The sequence below is a fragment of the Solanum tuberosum genome, unplaced genomic scaffold, assembly GCF_000226075.1.
Source record: "Solanum tuberosum cultivar DM 1-3 516 R44 unplaced genomic scaffold, SolTub_3.0 scf00414, whole genome shotgun sequence".
Taxonomy (NCBI): Eukaryota; Viridiplantae; Streptophyta; class Magnoliopsida; order Solanales; family Solanaceae; genus Solanum; species Solanum tuberosum.
The window spans coordinates 351,124-371,415 of NW_006239332.1; the positions used below are offsets into that span (position 1 = coordinate 351,124).

The following is a 20,292-nucleotide window of genomic DNA, read 5'->3' on the forward strand; positions in this document are numbered from 1 at the left end:
CAAATTTAATCCAATCTGCCCAATTATCACCCCTGAACTATACACAATAACACATACCTTATTAAGGGCTATTTCTGATGAACCCCCTTCAGTTTTATACTGGCAAAAAGAAATTTTATGAACAAATTTTTTTAGTAATGTTAAGGTAATTAAATCTTCAAAAATTATATTTTCAATTTTTTTTTTTTGGGAGAAAACATTTCTGGGTCATTTTTGGCTGCATTAGGACAAATAATTAATATCCGGGTGAAATATCCGAAAAACTAATACGTATGACTTTTGAATTGTAGCATAACATTTTAAATTGCTAAGTTGATTTATTACGTTTAATTAATAGTATTATACATGTTTGGTTCCTAACGTAAAACTCTACGTAACTACTGCATAGTTTAATTTAATTTGGCGCATTCAACCCTGCACTGTGAATGCTAACATAAATTTATGTATTGTCTTTTTTTTTAAATAATAAATAAATAGAATATAAAACAAAAGCAGTTGTGCCGCTCGTCTCCACCGCCCCGTTTATTTTCTTGTAGTACTATCTCTTATTTGCTTATAGTTATCTACTATATTTAATTTGACCATTTTTATTTTATTTTTGTTATTTCTCAGTGATAATAATTTTTAAGCCTATCAATAGTTTGAAGATAAATTAATTATTTGCACTAAGTTCAGAGATATTTTTAATACTTCTCTCTATATTTTTCCAGTGATAATAAAAAGAATGAAAGTTATTGTCTGTTATCATTGGATTGAAGATCGGAAAATTTTGGATAATGTTCACTATATGAGCTTTTACCTAATTGATAAAAAATTAATTTTTTATTTTTTAATCCTCTCTCTATTTTTCCTACCTCATTTTTTTAAAAACCAAATAAATTAAAGTAACTTAAATTAGTTACATACATTGCTAAATTGTTTGAAGATAATAACTTTGTGATGATTCATTGCTAAAAAATTTAATAATAAATTCTATTTAACAAAATTTATGTGCGTTAACTATCCATTATGCAAAGTAGGCAAAAAATGTAATATGATGGATGAGACTGATCTTTTGTAATTATAGGTCTCAAATTAGAATGTAGTATAGTGGATGAGATTGTTACTTATTTAATACAGATTTCAAATTTGTGTTTGGATATGAAAATATTCTTCCTCTTAAATAGAGCCTACAATTTCGAATTAGTCCGACTCAATGACTCGGGGGAAAACCAAAAAATAAATCAACACCCCTCATGTCTTCGTAACCAATCTCTCTTTATAGAAGTAAAGTAATGCGATTTTGAGAAGCAGAATTTTGAGAATATTGACCCTCATTGCATAAGAAAATTCAGGTACATTTCATGCCGTGTCGGTGTCAGCAAGGTACACCAAAAGTAGTAAACAGGGTGGCAAAAAAGAGGAGGATTTAGCAATTTGTTGATTTTTCTTTCTTTCTTGTCAACTTCAAAACCCCCTCTTCCCAGTCGGTTCTCTTTCAAGATTCCCCTATATTTCCCCTTTCTTTCGCTATTAACGCCTCTCTTTTTCTCTCTCTGAGTTCTTGTTGATATTTCCAAAGACCCCATTTTTAACACTGCTCACAATATGGCTGACGAATCCATTTCAGGTTCTGCATCTTCTATCTCTTCAACATATATTTACAAATGATGAATGCATGATTTGACTTTTCTTTATTGTTTCAAAATTTTGGGTTTTTAGTAGCTTCTTTGTTACTATCTTGAATCTTGTTTAGATATTCGATCTTTGTTGTTCAATCATTGATGGTAGGTACATGATACTTCATGTAGTTGACAATGAAGATTGGCCAAATGGGTCATATTGAGTAGTAGATTTTCTTTTGCGGTTCTCTTTAAGTGTTCTGTTTTTAAGTTTTATTGTGTATCTTGGAATGACTTCAGATATTCACAAGATTGGACACTTACTGCTAAAAAGAAAGAAAAAGGCTTTTTTCTGGTTGATCTAATTCTGAACTACTCGTTATAGTTTATGAAAACAAGGATTTATTAGCTACAGTTTGGTTAATGCACGCCCAAAGTGAAAGCTGCTACCTGCCTTCCTTTTCTTGAATGAAATTAGTGATTATATTTGTTAGCTGGTGGGGCTGTATTTTATTTAAAAATAAAACTTTTGATGCTTTCAATTTAGAAGCTATCCTGATTTGATTTGTTTCAAGAGAACTTGATCATTTGGCTGTGTGCTCTGTTGACAGCAGAATTTGGATGTTTGCAGGCAATTTAAAAGACCTTTCTTTGAATAGAAATGGTGATGTGTCAAAGAAGTCTCATTTAGTTGTTTGCTTTGGAGAGATGCTCATTGACTTTATCCCAACTCTTGCTGGAGTTTCACTTGCGGAAGCTCCTGCCTTCGAAAAAGCTCCCGGTGGTGCACCTGCTAATGTTGCAGTGTGCATCTCAAAGTTAGGGGGTTCATCTGCTTTTATTGGAAAGGTATAAATTTTTTCATACTGTTCTACTCATTAAATGCAGTAATGGGATCTTGTTTGGACGAAGATGCTCCTTTTCTTTCTTTTGTTGGGGAGGGTGATAGTGTTTGCTCTAGCTTTTATAATGTTCTATAAGCACACCAGTGATATTGGAATACAAATTTCTCATAACAGAGGGGTACCTACTTTGAATTGTTGAAGTTGTCCGTGTGCTTTTTTGCTTAGTGTATACAGTGCAAGAATTCTTTGATTTCCTGGTGATTAAATAAGTGCAAGAACCATGCAGTGCAATTGTACTGTGTAACGTATTGCATGAGAGCATTGTTTCCTCTTCATGTAGTTGTGTCTTATGGATACTTAATTATAGTTCAAATCAGTAATTGTCTTTCAATTGTTGAATTTCAGTGATCGCTCGTAAAAATTTAGGTTTTGTTCACTCTGAAATAGAAAACTGAAAACTGATTCCTTGTCAGTATTTTATGCAAATCGCTATGCTAAGTTCTTTTTTTCTTTCGTGTTATGTAAAGAACAAAATATTCATAAAAGAAAAAATTCAAAGCGCTATTTTCTATTTTTGAGAATGTTAAGAATTCTTACCATTCTTTCTTAGAAAATGATTAAATCCTACTGCTGCCTTCTGTGAGTGGATAAATGTGCAAATAATCTTTCATACTATTGGTTAGGCTAGTGTACAGTCTGCTCAGTCATATAGATATGGGAAACTGATTGTGCAGTATATTGGTATCATTATGCTTTACGTAAATATTGCTATCCAACTAGCTCTCACGGGAAGAAGTTGGGATAGTGCTTGCATTACTATCTGTATGTGTTGAGTTTCTGTATATGTTATTCATCAATCAATACAAAGCCCTGCACTGAATCTGCTTAGTCATGTTATATACTACTTTTTTTGCTTGTTCATCTTGTGGACTGAACCTTTTTTTCCTTGCTTCTGTACTGATTGCATTATTCTTATTTGATACCTTTGTGCTAAGCCTTAATTGGCGATGACTTTAAATGTGACCTATAGATAGCTTTAAGATCTGTGCATCTTTAATTAGGTTGGTGACGATGAATTCGGCCGTATGTTGGCTGACATTTTGAAGCAAAACAATGTTGACAATTCCGGCATGCGGTTTGACCATGATGCAAGGACTGCACTGGCCTTCATTACACTCACAGCTGAAGGTGAGCGGGAGTTCGTGTTTTTCCGTAATCCTAGTGCTGATATGCTTCTTCGGGAGTCAGAACTTGATGTAGATCTTATTAAAAAGGTGTAGCTTTCTCCTTATTACTTCAATACATAGAAGTGTATTCCAGTTAGCTTCAAAGAAATTTTTTACTAAAGGCATATTTAATCATGTCCAGGCCACCATCTTCCATTATGGTTCGATTAGTTTGATCGACGAACCTTGTAGGTCAGCACACCTTGCTGCAATGGACATTGCCAAAAGATCAGGTAGCATACTGTCGTATGATCCGAACCTGAGATTGCCTTTATGGCCTTCAGAAGATGCTGCTCGAAGTGGAATAATGAGCGTATGGAACCTAGCAGATATTATTAAGGTATTACTTTTTCACAACTCCTAGTGCTTCACCTGCTAAGTTCTCCTTGACAATAAAATCTGTATTTCTACAAGCAGATAAGTGAGGATGAAATTTCATTCTTGACTGGATCAGATGATCCAAATGATGACGAGGTGGTGTTGAAGAGGCTTTTCCATTCTAATCTGAAGCTTTTGCTTGTAACTGAAGGTTCAGCTGGTTGCAGATATTACACCAAGGTATTCTTATCCTATTTTATCCACATATTTTCTTTAATTTCGTATGAAAATGAACTTATAATGCTTAAAGCTGAAAATTTTACTGCATATGACTAACATCTTTATTTACTCAGAAGATGAAAATGTCTCAGCCTCCCAGGCATTAAATTTTGACCAAATAGAATTTTATGTAATGTATACAGTACATTTTTGTACTTATATGTTACTACTTTTGAAGTTAAATGCATGAACTACTGAGATTTTGTCGACTTAGTAGCTTTAATTTGCCAATGGATTCTGACTCAATTGATGCAGAAATTCAAGGGAAGAGTAAATTCGATTAAGGTAAAAGCTGTTGATACAACTGGTGCTGGTGATGCATTTACCGGTGGAGTTCTCAAGTGTCTAGCTTCTGATGCTAGTCTTTATCAGGTGCATGAAATTTTGATTTGAGCAAAAAAGGCAATAGTAGTTTTCACATTATTCATGCAGAATCAAAAAAAATTTCTCTCGTCATACTTTCTTCCCATGTTAACCCTGGTCTACCATTTGGCAGTGTTAAGATAGGTAAAATATAAATAATTCTGTTCTTTCTGAGACCCGTTGTGAAATCTTCAACCAATTGCGCATTCTTTTTCTTTTATTCCCCTAATTCTAAAGTCTATTTACAAGTTCCTAAATAGGGAGAACCCCAGAATTTTGATAGTTTCAAGTAGCTGCTTGCTTGCTTCATATACCGACTGTTGCAATTTGAACTGTGCCCTCTGGCTGAGGGGGCAAAATCACTGCTTTCACGGCTGTATGGTAATTTGATTGATGGGTGATTTGTCCGCTCATAGTTTGATGGTACACCCAGCAAGTAAAGATTGTTTTTGCTTTTACAGGTTTTAATTGGTCTTTCTGAAGATTGTCTTGCTTTCACCCGTGTAAATGGGAGCATTGTGAAAGATTCTAAATTTCCTAATACCGGTCACTTTTTCTTGTTATTAATTTCCATTTTTAGATCTCATCATGTCAGCATTTCCATGAGTATGTCCTAGGATGTGGAATACCGGGAGATAGATTGATTGCTTCACTTGCATTTTAGTCCATTTCATTGATTGAACATCTAGTTCCTAACTCTAGAAATCCTTTTTTATATTCTTGGCAGGATGAGAAGCGGTTAAAGGAGGCTATCTTTTTTGCTAATGTTTGTGCTGCCCTGACAGTGACAGGAAGAGGTGGAATCCCATCCCTTCCTACACAAGATGCAGTTCAACGAACTCTTGCCGAGGTCACTGCATGAGAAGGCAGAACAAGTTTTGTTCTCTTCATGCTGTATCTGCATTATTCTAGATTTATTTTCACAATGGTCGATTTATTTTGTTTTCGTCTCTGGCATCTGCTGGTTAGTTCCTCTCTTTGGAAAGAAGTTGCAGCCAAAGAGACATTTAGGAGGTGCAAGAAAAAATAGCTTAGCGCGTCTTCTGTCAGTCATGCTGGGAAATGCTGGAAAGCCTTTTTTGCTAGTCAAAATACAAGCTGTTATGTCTCCGGTACATATCTGATCCTTGTTACGGATCCATCAGAAGCCAAGATAGAGAAGGTTAATATTGGTTATTGAGATTTACTGCGTGTAGAGAGAAAAACAGAAGTGTACATGCATTTAACGACTATCCAGCTTTTGTTTGTTTAATTTGTTTTCTTTTCAAGAGCCATTTTGTTTTTGTTTCCTTTAATGTGTCTGTATTATAAGCTGACTTCATGAGAGGGCAGCTTCATTGAGTCGTGAGAACTAATGGTGGCATCTGTCTTTAATTAGAATCAGCAGAACGAAAATATTATGTGGTTTGATGTACAACTCAGAATAATACTAGTCTCAAATTGTTGATCTTTTCCATGATTTGTGAGGTTTTTTCTTTTTGTAACTTTATCAGATTAGTACACAGTATTTGTGCAAAAAATTGTTACCCACCGAATATCACCAAAGGCACGTTTAAACACCCTCTTATGTGGAGCTTGTCTTGGGCGGGTTAACTCTCTCACGTGGTTTATGAGCTATAGTGATGTTTACCTTTGGGCACCCAAAAATGCGGTGCGGTTCCGTTGTGATTAAAAAAAATAAAAATGGTCAGCCAAAAAGTCATAAAATTTGAGAAATCCCATTTTATGACCAATTTACAAACTACAGACATTTGGCCAGTGCCAACGACGTGCAGACGCCGTTTGCTGCTAATTGCCATATGAAGCAGCAATACCCACTAACTAGTCCCCAAATTCAGCGAAACGCTTACTCCAAAACACTTTTTTTCGGAATTAGGATTCCTTCTACGTGAATACCTCTCGACAACTTCAACTGCCCATATCCTCACTTTTAAGCAATCAGAGTGTTGTTTCAATGGCTACCGACGCCAGTTCAGATCGGAATGCGACAGCCAAACCTGTGCTGCTACCGGAGATTGGGTCCGATGGTATTGCTAGAGAATCACCGGTCATTGCTTACACCGAGAAGGTCCGTCTCTAATTTATACACTTTAATAATCTGTGCTTTCAATATACTATAAGTTACAGTATACACTTGTTGATTGTTGCAATGTTGTTTCCAGATAATTGAGGCAGAGCAGCTTCAATTAAGAAAGTGAGTTGACTACTTACTTTCTACTCTTATGGATCTCATGTTCAACTTCAATACTATTGCATTGCTTGTTCCTTGTGCCATTTCACTAGTAAATGCCTTTCAATGTTACTCAGTTATCTTCGTCAGAATGAGTTACTGCTGTTTCAATGTCAAAAGTTTACCAAGGATTGTTAGTTTACAAATCTGAAGTAACCAATATCAGACGGTTGAATTGGAGGAACACAAATGATTATGAAAGAAATTCAGTGGAACATTCTGTAATCCAACGCATAGCTGGATAGTAAAAGATTCTGAACTTGAATTTTACTCTAATGGATTTGACAGTTTTCCTACATTGATTGGGAAAGCGAATAAGTGGATAAATTCATGACTAAAACATCTGTTAAATGTAGATTCTGAAGGTGATTATGGTGGTAAACATGAAAAGGAAAACACACAGACAAATTATATTGGACCAGGCTAGTATGTAAAGCTCATCTATGGCTAATAAACTTATGCACAAACATGATCCAAAAACCTTCTTTCTCAAAGAGAATTTTAATGAAGGAGCATTAAGAAAAGAATTACTAAAATTCAATTGCATATAATTTCAACAAAATGGAATCCATGAAAGAGCTTTTCCTTTATTCTCCCAAATAAGAACATCATGGGATGTAGAGATCTTGAAAATTATTGTTTCCGTGCACAGGAAATCTCTTGCATCCCAGGAAATCCTTGTTTTACAGATTCTTAATGTTTTGCATGTTTTTAGTCCATGATCTCAGGAAATCCTTGTTTTGCAGATTCTGAATGTTTTGCATGTTTTTAGTCCATGATCTCAGGAAATCTCTTGCATCCCAGGAAATCCTTGTTTTATAGATTCTGAATGTTTTGCATGCTTTTAGTCCATGATCTTAGTTCCATATATCCAGTGTATACATTGTCAGTGGTAATTGATTTAGAGCAGAATGTAATAGGGACCTGAGATACTGTGGAAGTCATGGTAGTGTATATTTGCTTGTAATCATGTTATCACCAGCATTAAAGTTCTTTTCACATCAGATACGCACCCTAGGTTTTCTATGCATAATGATTTTTCTCCTCTGGTATATCCTGTCAGATATATAGATGAAAATTACTCCAAGATTCGTGATGTTGAGAAGGAACTGGCAAACCTGTCAATGGAGATGAAACTTACAGCTGGGCCTAAGAAAGCAGGTCTGTGCCTTGTCTATGCTACTTATTTATGCATAAGTATCTTATAATTGCACAGCTGATTTATGAGCTTTCCTGTAACCTTCAGCACTTGAACACATGAGAAAGAAAATAGAAATGTCAACAGAGAAAGTCCGTATTGCTAAGCAGAAGGAAGAACAAGCACGAAAGGTTTGTCTCCCCTTTCTATTCTTTTTGGTTTACAATCATTTATCTATTTAAAAATAATACTGATTGAATCCTTACCTCTCTGGTTTCTGTTTTTCATATTTAACACTCAAAAGCACTTTTAAGATATATTAACAAAACACCAACCTGTTTCTCTAATAATAAAAAAAATGTTTCTTAAAAGCTTTAGCCAAGCACAAATTACTACTCTTCCGAATTTGAGAAGAAGTCATTTAAAGATTAGCTGACATTTGACACTTTTCCAAACGTGTGAAGTTGGATTTGTATCAAAAGTGCTTTTTGATTTTGAAAAACGTTACTTCTGTGGAGATTTCATGTTCTTTCCCATGAGAAGTCTGGGAAGAAGCAAAAAAATGGTGCCTTGGCATGTTTAAATTACTTGCATTTTAGTCCTTTCCTTTTCAAGCTTGCATTTTAATCAAAAGTGACTTTTGGTTTCTAATATTAGTGCTGGATTCTTCTATTCCTTTTCCTAAAAGGTCAGGGAAGTAGCAAGATAGTGCTTTCACTTGCTAATTATCTCCACTTTCTCTCTTTTCCCCAATCAACCTGACACTTCTAATTGTTGTGCTTCCTTCCACATTCTGACTAATGCTTAATGAAACAACTTCTAAAATAGGCTAAAGTACTAGACTAACTAAAGTTTCTTAATATATTTCCAGTTAGAGGCGCAGAAGAAGGCCTTTGACTAAGAACTGAGCTGATTTCTTCAAAAAAAAATTCAGTCCTTTAATATAAAGATTTCACCAATCAGGCAGGTTGTTGGGCTTTAAAACATAGTACATAATTTGAAATATCTGCTTGGTGGCTTGAGTGCTAAAGGAGAAGGTCTGTTGAAGTTTATTAGTCACTTGTATATATTGCCTTAGATGTAAACAATGCAACAGTGGAAGATATTTAGTTGTTCAACAAGCTGTTTTTGAACGGTGAATGCATGAAATGAGAAGGTGAAAGAAACACCGGTTCTCTAATAATGGCTTTTAAATCTTTTGTTAAATTTTCAAGGCACCTGAGATTTGAAATATAAACTAATCGTGGAAGCAAACAGCTTTTGTTGTCTACGATTTTCTAATGCATCTCTTTACATATTCTTAATTATGAAAAATTGTTACTTAGTGACTTATATGTGGTTTGTAAATGTGTACATTTTTTGTCAAATGGAATTAATGTTCCAATTGAGACCCTGAAACTGAATGGTTTGACCTTCATTAAGATCTTTGCTTCTGAAGAGGTCAACATAATTTTACCAATAGCAGATATGCATTTTCTGGAGTCATCATACCTGTTCTCTCTCTAAAGGCCAGATGAATCTGTTTTTTTTTTTTGGTGTAATCTCTAAGCTGTCGATGACGTAGTTGAACTTTTGATATTCCATCAAGTCCTTCCGTTTTTGATAGGAGCTTGCTTCTGTAATCCTTTACATCTTCTGGATGCATTTTTTGCTAGTGAAAATTCTTACTATAAAATTTGTTGATAGAACATGCCACAGCCCACATGCCCTACACCATATATGGTATTGATGTACTATTTTGCAATTTGCATGTACTTGATGCCAACCTCATGGGAATGAGCTTGTGTTTGCAAAATATTTACTCATTAAAGAAAAAAATGTGGTACCATCCATCTGATGCCTTTCGTGTTGTACTGTTGTTTATTGCACATCTTGGAAGAACCTCTCACCGACACTGTCTATTTGCAGACCGATCCCAAGCAAGTTGGGGTCGGCTATTCGAATCCTCATTGACCATGGTGCTCCATTTGATTTCATCTTAGAACTCATTGAAGTATTTTATAATAATAAAATTCCATATCTAAAATTCTAAATAAATGCCATGATGATGACTGGGTATTTTACAGCTTTGTCCCGACTTCCAGTTTGAGGGTGAACACGTACGTAGCACTCGCAACATCCCTCCCTTTATCTCATCATTCCCTATCTCCTCAAGATAACGCGCTTTGTAGAGCCTCCAGTGACTATCTAACCAACTACCAAACCCATTGACTATGGATTTTCAAATTATTTTGGAATAACATTCAGATAAAATGCCACTTTTTGTTGGTTTGGCGTAATTTTTGTTTTGCCTATTCGTTCATAGAAAGCTATGGTCTATCTACAAGGTCAGGAGGCAACCGCTATATTATGCTGTTTCCTTTTTGTTCCTTCTCACATCTTGGTTCCGTCCTTGAACTTCATGGGTGTTTGCAGAGGCAAAATCCAGGCTGCAAATCTGTACTGTGAGCAATAGATGATAGTATCCTCTATAAATAACTAGTTATTCATTCCCAAGAAGATCAGATATAGGATAATGAGTGTCGAGTGAAGTCTGTTCTCAGGCTACTTTATATCCTGTACTTTCCTGTCTTATTGATGACCTAGAGAAGGTGTTATCCTCCTCTCAGTTTCCTACATTTCAGCTTACAGTGAGTCTAATGAGTATTTGCTTGTTTTCATCTCTTGCAATGATTTTGCTTCCATAGTAGCAGCCTTTCTCCTGAATGTGATTTCACCAATCAAAAAGAAAAAATGAAAATAAGGAAAACAACACATAAAAAGGGAAAAACACTAAAGGGAGAGATGGAAGAAGAGCATTAGATCTATTACTTAAAGGAAATTGTAACGGACTTCTAAATTTGGTATGTGATTTGCATCTTCTTATCTGATTTTATCTCTAGGCATGGGAAGCAGCATTAAAAGCTGTTAAGGATGAGGAGGATTTCAAGCAAAAGCTTTGTGAGGACTTGAATAATCTGGTATTTTGCTTTTGTATATTTCTTGTTTTCATTTACAGTGTTAGATTGTGTGAATCTTTTCAAGCGTCATTATCTTTTTTAGGTTCGTGAAAGTAGTAACACTCAGCTAGCTAGATTGGAGGAACTGAAAAGGAAGCTGGAAGCTTTAAATCCGAGCAGAGCATCCACATCCTCTGCCTTGGTAAGAAATACTTTTTGGGAATCTTTATGAGGAGTTCACTAGCTCTGTATGGCTACTAGATATGTTAGCAGTATGATGTCACCTTTTACACTGTTGTATTTTATCTCCTTTTGGATGTGTGTGAATTGAGGAGTTGATGATGTTCTTGGCCCTCTATGATCCTTTTAGTAACTCAAAATCTTCAACTAATTTAAGAGTCCAGTAACAAGCAACAAGAATTAGTATATGTGGCAGCCAACGTGCTGATTCAATATAAGAATGCCTACAAGAAAAAGGTGGCAGAGGGGAGTTCTTGAAGCTTTTGGAACTTGCTTCTCTATTTAATCAATATGGTAATCTCAGATTGAACATGTAGAACTCGTGTAAATTTTGGACTGGAGCCAAAGTCTTTTACTTGATTTTCTCATTGCTTATAAAAACTGATGTATTTTTCAACTGAATGTAGAGAATTATGATTTGATTCTTCTTGGTTTTTGTCAAAGCTTCTGCTACTTCTTTGTTTCTTGATGAACCTTGTCATAGGTGGTTACTCTGTGAAAGCAGTATTTATTTTTAAACCTGAAGAAAGCTATTTGGCAGCATTGAAGATTGAACCAAGTCCAACTTATTTGGGCTTGAAGGACAGAGTTTCCAAGCTGGCCAAATTGGATGGACTATGAGATTGGATGAGCTTGTGCCTAGAAAAATAGTCCCCAGAATGCCCCAATTTGGTCAATGCTTTAAGCCATTTTATCAGAAAGCTCTAATAACCCTGTGTTTGTAAGATGTGAGCCTACGTTTTGATACTTAAAGTATGTGAAGTGTGAATAACCTTCACTTGAACACTCCCTTGCGAGAGGGATGACAATGTTGAGTGAGAATGAGCACAATGTAGGCCAGATAACATACTACCACGCTGTAGCCAAAACTAGAAGCTGAAACAATCCCAAATGTTTGATTGAAACCTTTATCCTTCAAGATAAGAGTACCAGAGTTCCTTGTGCTTCTTTTTGCTCCTTCCATAATCTTGTTTTTGGAGCTACAAGACTAAAAATGTCCCTGAGAATCTGAGATGATATGATGCTTCTCGTGTTATCTGCTTAATAATGCTTCCTAACCAAAGCTGCATAAAACTGATGGCCCAAAATGTTCTTAGGATCTGAATTCTGTGGGACCTGCACCGAGCAGTATGAATCGAGATGTTCCCTCAGTTCAAGGTTCACAAGAATCATTAAATGGATCATCTGAAACTACATTGAAAGAAGGAAACACTGGAAATGCTGCAGCAGAAAATGGACAAAACCAACAACGTGAAGCAAGAGGAAAGAAGAAAATTAATGCCCAAGGAAGAGGGAAGGGAATTGGCATAATACCTAAAAGTAGAGGTGCAGCACCACCTGGTTGGACGGGGTCTGGGTTTGATGTGGATGGTAGAAGTTGATGACAGTTCAGTTTCGATTTAAAAGGTACACTTGCTGATCTTAATTGGTATAATGTCTAGTACAAGCTTTGAAGTAAAGTATCTTTACTCCCTTCTATTATGTGCTGTTTGTAAAATGATGATACACATATTCAATTCTGAAACATTTCTTAACATCCCATAACTAATGCTTTGAGTTATAACATTGCTGGGCCGACACTACACTCAAAGACGACGGTAAGCCGAAAGGCAGTCGATTTCCTCTATACAGGGTAGGTGAATCATGCTATAATTCTAAATTGTTTTTAAGAATATACGGACATTCTCGAAGGCGGGTGATGCCCAGAAAGAATTCAAGTCTGAAATCCCAGTATTTGTCGGGAAAAACCTCACTCACACGTAATATAGTAATATTTAAGGCTCTTCGTGAAATGGGTCGGCGAATAACCAATCCAATAAATCTTTCTGGTTGGATTTTATCAAATCCTCCCTCTCTTTTTTTTTTTTTTTGGAAAGGTAACAGCTAAGTCCCTTTTGTTTAAGAACTTTTCTAGTTTGTTCTCGACCTAATTCAGCCATTTTGGAAGTCTGACTTCCTGGATAAGAAAGACAAAGAGAAGTTTTGAATAGTTAGTCCCGACAATCGGGTGGGAGAGGAAGAGGAGATTAATGCTTTGAAGAATGTTGCAACTTAATCTCATTTGGGAATGACTTTTGCTTGGTTAGTGTGGATGAGACAGAATTTGACTTCCCATCTAGATTACTAGAGTAGTATCACTCATGATATGGGTGATAAGTGTCCTTCAAATAGGGGTTGAAAGGGAGTTAACTGATGCATACAGCTCTTAGTCACTGATATTTCAGTATTTTAATATACTCAATTATTGTTAGGAAGTATACATCACAGAACACCATTTGAAGTGTACTTTTAGATAAAAGAAGAACCAGATGATTTTTTTATTCTAATAATCATGTAGCAAATACATTGGTGAATGTATGCAAACAAGACATTTCTAGAAATTCATGACTTCACATTCTGAGTATATTGTGGTAAAATATGTCTGATTATTGCATACATTTTGGTTAAAATATATCTAGCATGGATATTTGTAGCATGCGTGAATAAGTCCCGTTATTAGGACATATGCACCTATATGGCAAGCAAAAGCATAGAAGCGGTAATATATATGGATTAGTAATTTAATTTAACGAGGGTGATCGTTACTTTTATCTCCTCCTCATTTTTCTCTTTATTGTTTTGTATCATTACTACATGTCGTCCATGATTTCATTTCATAGATGCAACTTATAATAATTGCATCTTCTGGTCAAGTAAAATCGTAAGACATTTAGGGCTGAATGTAGAGCCAAGATGAGGTTGAGCTCTAGAGGTACAAACTCAGTTTGGGTATTTGTTACGCGAGGCAGGAGTTGAATTCAAGCTTGGGTAAATAAATTTCTACGAAGTCGATTTAGTTTTAGTGCATGCATGAGGCCAGTTATATCGAGCTCATCTATGAACTTGTCCTTGAGTTTGTCTAAGCTCCAGTCCAAAATTTACACGAGTTCTACATGTTCAATCTGAGATTACCATGTTGATTAAATAGAGAAGCAAGTTCCAAATGCTTCAAGAACTCCCCTCTGCCACCTTTTTCTTGTAGGCATTCTTATATGTTTGTAAATATTTGTGAAAAAATGTATAAATATATTAAATGGAACCCGTAATATTATAAGCAGCTCCGGGTGCCACTGATTCATGTAGTCTGTTAAGGACTTAAGGCTCTTCATTTCTTTATGTTCTGAATTCAATTCCCAGTGCAGGCATTCAAGTAATTAACTGATTTTATCACCTACTCCTAGGCCCTCACCTCACTTTCCTCTTTTTGTTCTTTTAATTCTCCATTATTGTTGCTTAAAAAGCTTCTCCAATTTCTCCTACTTCATCATTGTGAGAAATATAAGGGAAGCATATTATTAAATTGTTGTTGTTTACATTATTACATTGAGACCCTATTTATAGACCCTAGAATACAATCATTTACCAAGTAGGATACTATTTAGTATTCCTATTTCTATTTCTATTATTATTTCTATTCTAATAGAATTGTATAAACCTATTCCTATTCTAATAGGATTGTATAAACCTATTCCTATTCTAATAGGATTGTATAAACCTATTCCTATTCTAATAGGATTGTATAAACCTATTCCTATTCTAATAGGATTGTATAAACCTATTCCTATTCTAATAGGATTGTATAAACCTATTCCTATTCTAATAGGATTGTATAAACCTATTCCTATTCTAATAGGATTGTATAAACCTATTCCTATTCTAATAGGATTGTATAAACCTATTCCTATTCTAATAGGATTGTATAAACCTATTCCTATTCTAATAGGATTGTATAAACCTATTCCTATTCTAATAGGATTGTATAAACCTATTCCTATTCTAATAGGATTGTATAAACCTATTCCTATTCTAATAGGATTGTATAAACCTATTCCTATTCTAATAGGATTGTATAAACCTATTCCTATTCTAATAGGATTGTATAAACCTATTCCTATTCTAATAGGATTGTATAAACCTATTCCTATTCTAATAGGATTGTATAAACCTATTCCTATTCTAATAGGATTGTATAAACCTATTCCTATTCTAATAGGATTGTATAAACCTATTCCTATTCTAATAGGATTGTATAAACCTATTCCTATTCTAACAATCATATTTTCTTTTTCAATTTATTTATACGAACCATATTTTGTTTCTACAGTTAAAGTTACTTCATAAGAAGCTTCTTTTGACAAGTAAATATGAATCATTTTATTTAACACATAATTTTTTTTCCTTTGGATAACGCAACATTGATCTATCTTGGAATATAATTTGAGTTCTCTTTTTGATGACGCGACATGAAATATAATTTGAGCAGTATTTTTTTAACTTTTGAAAGATTGAAACAGTTTGTTTACTAGACATGTTGGGTTGATTCTCATAGATTGAAAAAATGAAGCTCTTTGTTTTGCTAATAATTGTCATTAAACTTGATAATTAAAATGGAGAGCTTAGTCAAGAATATTGAAGGTAAAATAATCTAAGCCAAAAACAAAGAATATGTTGAAATTAAGCTATATTTTTAGCAAATTATCTAATTGGATGCACTCTTTCATGAGTTTGGTTTTTGCAATTTTCTTCTACACTAGAATTTAAATATTTAAATCAGGTGTGAATAAAAGCTAAACCAAACAAAACTTATTTGTCTATGTACGAATAGAAGACCTAATCGAGTTAATCCAAAATATATTGACCCGACCCATCTTCTCTACTCTGTCTTTGTGACTAATGCTACGTATTGCATACATAAAATAGTGATACCTGCAACCTTCAAATCTTGAATCTGCCTCTGGTCACAAGCAATAGTGCCACAATTTATTTTCTTGAGAAAACATCCTTGGTTTTTTTCAACTGTCTCATGAAATCAATGTTTTGGTTTCCAGAAACTATCACAACCTGCTTTTGTTTTCAAAACCAAAATACTTGATTCCAGAATTTAAGTGCTTTAGTTGTGTAGGAAAAAAATGGGTCCTTAAGGGTTGGGAATTGGAAACCTTTGGTTAGAGAGTGACATTTTTTATGCTTGCAGAGGAAAAAGATTGGAGGCCATGTTCGTGACTGAATGAGTCTAGTCGAGCTTTGCCGATTGGATTAGTCTAAGAGCTACATTGTGATTTCAAGTTCAGTTTGTTTAAGGACTAAACTGGTTGAGTCAAGTGGTACAGAAGGCCTTCCTTGTGAATATGGTTCCCGAGATGAATAAGATAACCTTTTAGATGTTACTCTTGTTCGGAGCTCATTATCTGCAGATACAGTTATACTTGGAAAAAATCATGTGACCATACATCAAACTAGCTGCAAGAACTGCTCAGCTTGTGCCAGTAGAGGCTGTATTATGTGAAGGTGTCAAATAAGAGTGCTAGTTAAGACTCTATAATATGCAGTTAGTAGCTGATAAGTAAGATATGCTTTTGGTCAAGGCACAACAAATTTCTTCTCCTTTTTTTCTGTTGATTTTGAGCTATCAATTCCTTTTCTTTTTAAGGTAAAGGAGGTACTATAATATTACACTATATTGTTGTTTTTGTTTAAGCATATCAATGCATGACTAGGCTCTGTTGCTACCCACTCCTGCAGCTGTCCTTGTCCCATTTATTATAGTGGTCACGTGCAAGTACATGGCATTGTTTTTGTTTCTGTTCTGCAGCTTGTGAGGCAAAATCTCGTCAATTTGGTTGCTATTTGCGTACGCTAGTTATTGAATTCCTAGATTGGTATACCATCCAAAAATGCTGGCATGGTGGAAACGATTTGGTAAGAAAACTTTATCTTCCAAGTCAGTAACCTGACTGTAGGTGAACCTTGCATTTCCAAGATAATTGCTAAATATGAATCTTGGATATTGTGGAAGCCCATATCTTGAGTAAACTGAGTAGTCCTTCTTCTGGGTAACTTATAGTCAAGCCCACTGCTTTCTAGTACATAAGTGGTTTGCCTTAGTTATGACTCATATGAAGAGTGGACACACACCAATGCTTAATGACGTTTCAGGCAGTTCTCCAGTCTAGTAATTTAGTGATCCCACTCAGATGTCAGTTAGATGTGACAGTAAACTTTGTCTTATTTGGGTTGAGTTGGGTTGGGTTGGGTTGGGTTGGTTTGTGCATTTACATGGTAGTACCTAAACTAGTAAATTCATGTGGTACGACCAAATGAGTTAAGAGTAGAAGCTGAGCATATACATTAACAAAAGTTAAATGTTTGGGCTGAAGGAAACAACTTTTTGTTTTTGGTGTTTGAAGTTTGCTTTTGGACGACTTGTTTTTAAGTTTCTTGGAGTGATGGTTCACAGTAGGGTTCATTTCTTATGAATAGATGTTTGCTTTTGCTAATATTTGTTGATCTTTGTCACAAGGCAGTCTTACATCAGTGGGCTACTAGGATTTCTTACTAGCAGGGCAGAAAAATTAGGATTAAGCTTCATTACCTCCATTTCATAACAGTATTTATTCAAAAATATTTGACGTTTCAAAAAAACAAAAGTACTTTTCTCCAAGACACTATTACTACTTCAATCAGTTGAGGTTTACTAATTAAGACACGTAAGAGAGAAATGATAATTTAGATAAGTACTACCTCTGTCGCAAAATAAGTGTTATTTTAGCTCATTTTTAATTCATTACAAGGTGTAGTTCACTAAAATTCCCTTTTTATTTGATGTTATTTTGAGAATTGAGCACTATTAAGATGTAGTTCTTTAATGTAAGGGTGTAGTTGGAAACAATTATGTGTCTTGAATTTCTAAAACGATACTTATTTTGAGATTATTATTTTTACTGAAGCGACACTTATTTTGGGATGGAAGGGAGTATTTACTAACATCTGTCTGGGTGGGAAATAAAAAAAAATACTCTACTACATAGTTTTGGTGAGCCAAATTACATTGCTTGGTATGGTAGAATAATATTTCAGTGATGGTACCTCAGAATTCAAATCCACCCATCAATTACAGGAGCACTAGAAAATAGAAATAGTTAATGCTTTATGTTTATAGTGGAGACATTATTAATAAATAAGATCGTCCTTTGTCATCTACAATCTTAGCTTCTGTTGCTGCCAATCTCCCGTAACTCACGTTTTTTTGCCTCCCTAACAGTAGTGCCTGTTCTCTGCTCTGCAAATATTTCAACATCATTACTGAAAAAACTTTAAACTGCAAGTGTTTCTCCAAAACTATTCCAACAATCTTATTAAATTGAGCCTAAGGCCATAGATAAAGGCATGAAAAAAAAAGGATTGATAGTAACACTTTCTTGTGGATAACACTCCTCAACTTTTCATTGAGAATTTGAGTGGTACCCAACCAATCCATATCCTTGGGTATCTGTTCCAACCAGTACCTTTTTGTCAATTCTTTTACTCCTACAAGAAACCATCAATATTTGCCATGTGCCTCCAATTCAATGAGCTGGGTGTCATCCCACTGCCACTTCTGCCATCTGCATTTTGCATTTAATTAGACGCTTTAGTGCCACATTTGTTTAGGGTTTCTCTAATCTCCAACGTCTTTATCCAAAATTTGATTAATAATTGTTTAATGAGGAATCATTAGTGCTCTAACGTTCACTGAGAGAGGTGTCCTTTGTTTGACTGACAGGGTTGCAACCCTAGAGATTATGTATCCCACTATTTGACTAAACCCAGCTCCAAATTAACAAAGACACTATCTATTTCTCTTTAAATTTTAAAAATAATCTGAATGAATTAGGTTCAAATAAAGAGGCCATTTTAATTGCTTTGTGAATTAGAGATTTGTTGGTTGACTGAGCTAGGATCTAGTACTGGCATGTGGGCAAACAAAGTCGACCTATGTCACTACTGGTGTAGTACATAAGTTTGGATATGAAGTTGAGTTTTTGGCAAGGTTGGAATTTTTATTTTTAGCTTGTTTGGCCAAGTTAGCAGGGTGATAAAAGTCAGTTTTTGAGAGAAAATTAATGTTTCTTGAGACTAGCAAAAACTTTTTTAGAAGCTAAGAAAAGTAATTTTTCCCAAAAAATATTTTTTAAGGGTAAGAAAGTTTAGTCAAATACTGCCTGCGTTCACTTTTAATTGTCATGATTTCTTTTTTTTTTAGTCAACTTTAAGAACTTTGAGTAATATTTTAAGATATATTTTTTCATCATATTGACATGTCAAAAATTGCAATTTATAGTACTTTTCGTATAATTTTTGAATATATAAATATTTTGCTTTAAATATCGAATTAATGTAATCTAATTAGTCAAATTGACTTTTGAAAGTCGCAACATGACAATTAAAAGTGGATGGAAGGAGTATAAATTATTGATCAAACATATTTTTAAAATTTATTGGACAAAAACAAATCGTTCTCAACAAAGGTATTTTCTAAAAAATAAGTTAAATTTAGAAGCTAGGTGATAACTATAACCTCAGAAAATTTATCCTTACTGATAGTAGTATATAAATTATCCAGAAACTTTAATTTATTTCATTGTAGTGATCATCTGATAGTGTAGAGAGGTGGGATGAAACATTTCGTTTTGAATTATAGAAAGAGGGTGACGTAAGGTGGGGGAAGCAAGAAATCTTAAAATGATACGGTATGCATTTTTTAAGTCTAAAACCCTTCCCAGGAAAATGGACCTAGAACCTAGGAGACAGCCAAGGGAGAACTTTGGTTTTCGTAGGACACAAATTGTTATTTAGGATGTCATGTAGGATGTATATATTTATTTATTTGATTTTATACAAGTTTTAAGTGTATATATTTGTACATAAATTGGAGGACATAAATATGAGATGCGGTCAAATTAAATGATTTATTTATGTAATTTGTAAAATAAACATATGAGATCCTTGTAAACATAATATTTTATTCAAATGTGAGATTATTTCCTGCGGGGAAAATCTAGAGTCAATTGAGTTATATGTTTGGTAAAACTCAATTATTTTGGTAAATTCTATATATGTGTAAATAATATATACGACATTCAATAATGCAAAATCATTGTGATTTTCAAAATTAATAAATATCAAATTCTAATCCGGTTTTAATTTGGTGGAAGGAGGAGATCGAGGTGGGGTCAAGTGGGGAGGATTGGAGCAGAGTTGGGGGATGGGGGGGGGGGGGGTTGAAAAGGAACTTGGAAAAATTTTTAATTTGT

At 34.6% G+C, this 20,292-nt stretch overlaps 2 protein-coding genes across 3 annotated transcripts; both read left to right on the forward strand.

The window, feature by feature from the left end:
• Window positions 1-1,291: 1,291 nt before the first annotated feature.
• Window positions 1,292-6,091, forward strand: LOC102585347 (probable fructokinase-7). Its single transcript, XM_006362630.2, has 7 exons — window positions 1,292-1,609; window positions 2,233-2,450; window positions 3,508-3,720; window positions 3,815-4,012; window positions 4,090-4,230; window positions 4,525-4,641; window positions 5,360-6,091. Exons 1-7 carry the CDS (start codon window positions 1,588-1,590, stop codon window positions 5,492-5,494), a joined length of 1,044 nt encoding a protein of 347 aa, XP_006362692.1. The 5' UTR covers window positions 1,292-1,587; the 3' UTR covers window positions 5,495-6,091.
• Window positions 6,092-6,345: 254 nt separating this feature from the next.
• On the forward strand, window positions 6,346-16,732 carry LOC102585682 (uncharacterized). 2 transcript variants are annotated; one of them, XM_015303124.1, is made up of 8 exons: window positions 6,346-6,700; window positions 6,795-6,826; window positions 7,926-8,023; window positions 8,109-8,191; window positions 10,883-10,960; window positions 11,043-11,141; window positions 12,277-12,586; window positions 13,969-14,545. In XM_015303124.1, exons 1-7 carry the CDS (start codon window positions 6,587-6,589, stop codon window positions 12,559-12,561), a joined length of 789 nt encoding a protein of 262 aa, XP_015158610.1. In that variant the 5' UTR covers window positions 6,346-6,586; the 3' UTR covers window positions 12,562-12,586; window positions 13,969-14,545. The 2 variants fall into 2 exon arrangements, with proteins under 2 accessions (XP_015158610.1, XP_006362693.1); XM_006362631.2 differs by lacking the exon at window positions 13,969-14,545 and adding an exon at window positions 16,194-16,732 and having other exon boundaries at window positions 6,347-6,700.
• Window positions 16,733-20,292: the final 3,560 nt, after the last annotated feature.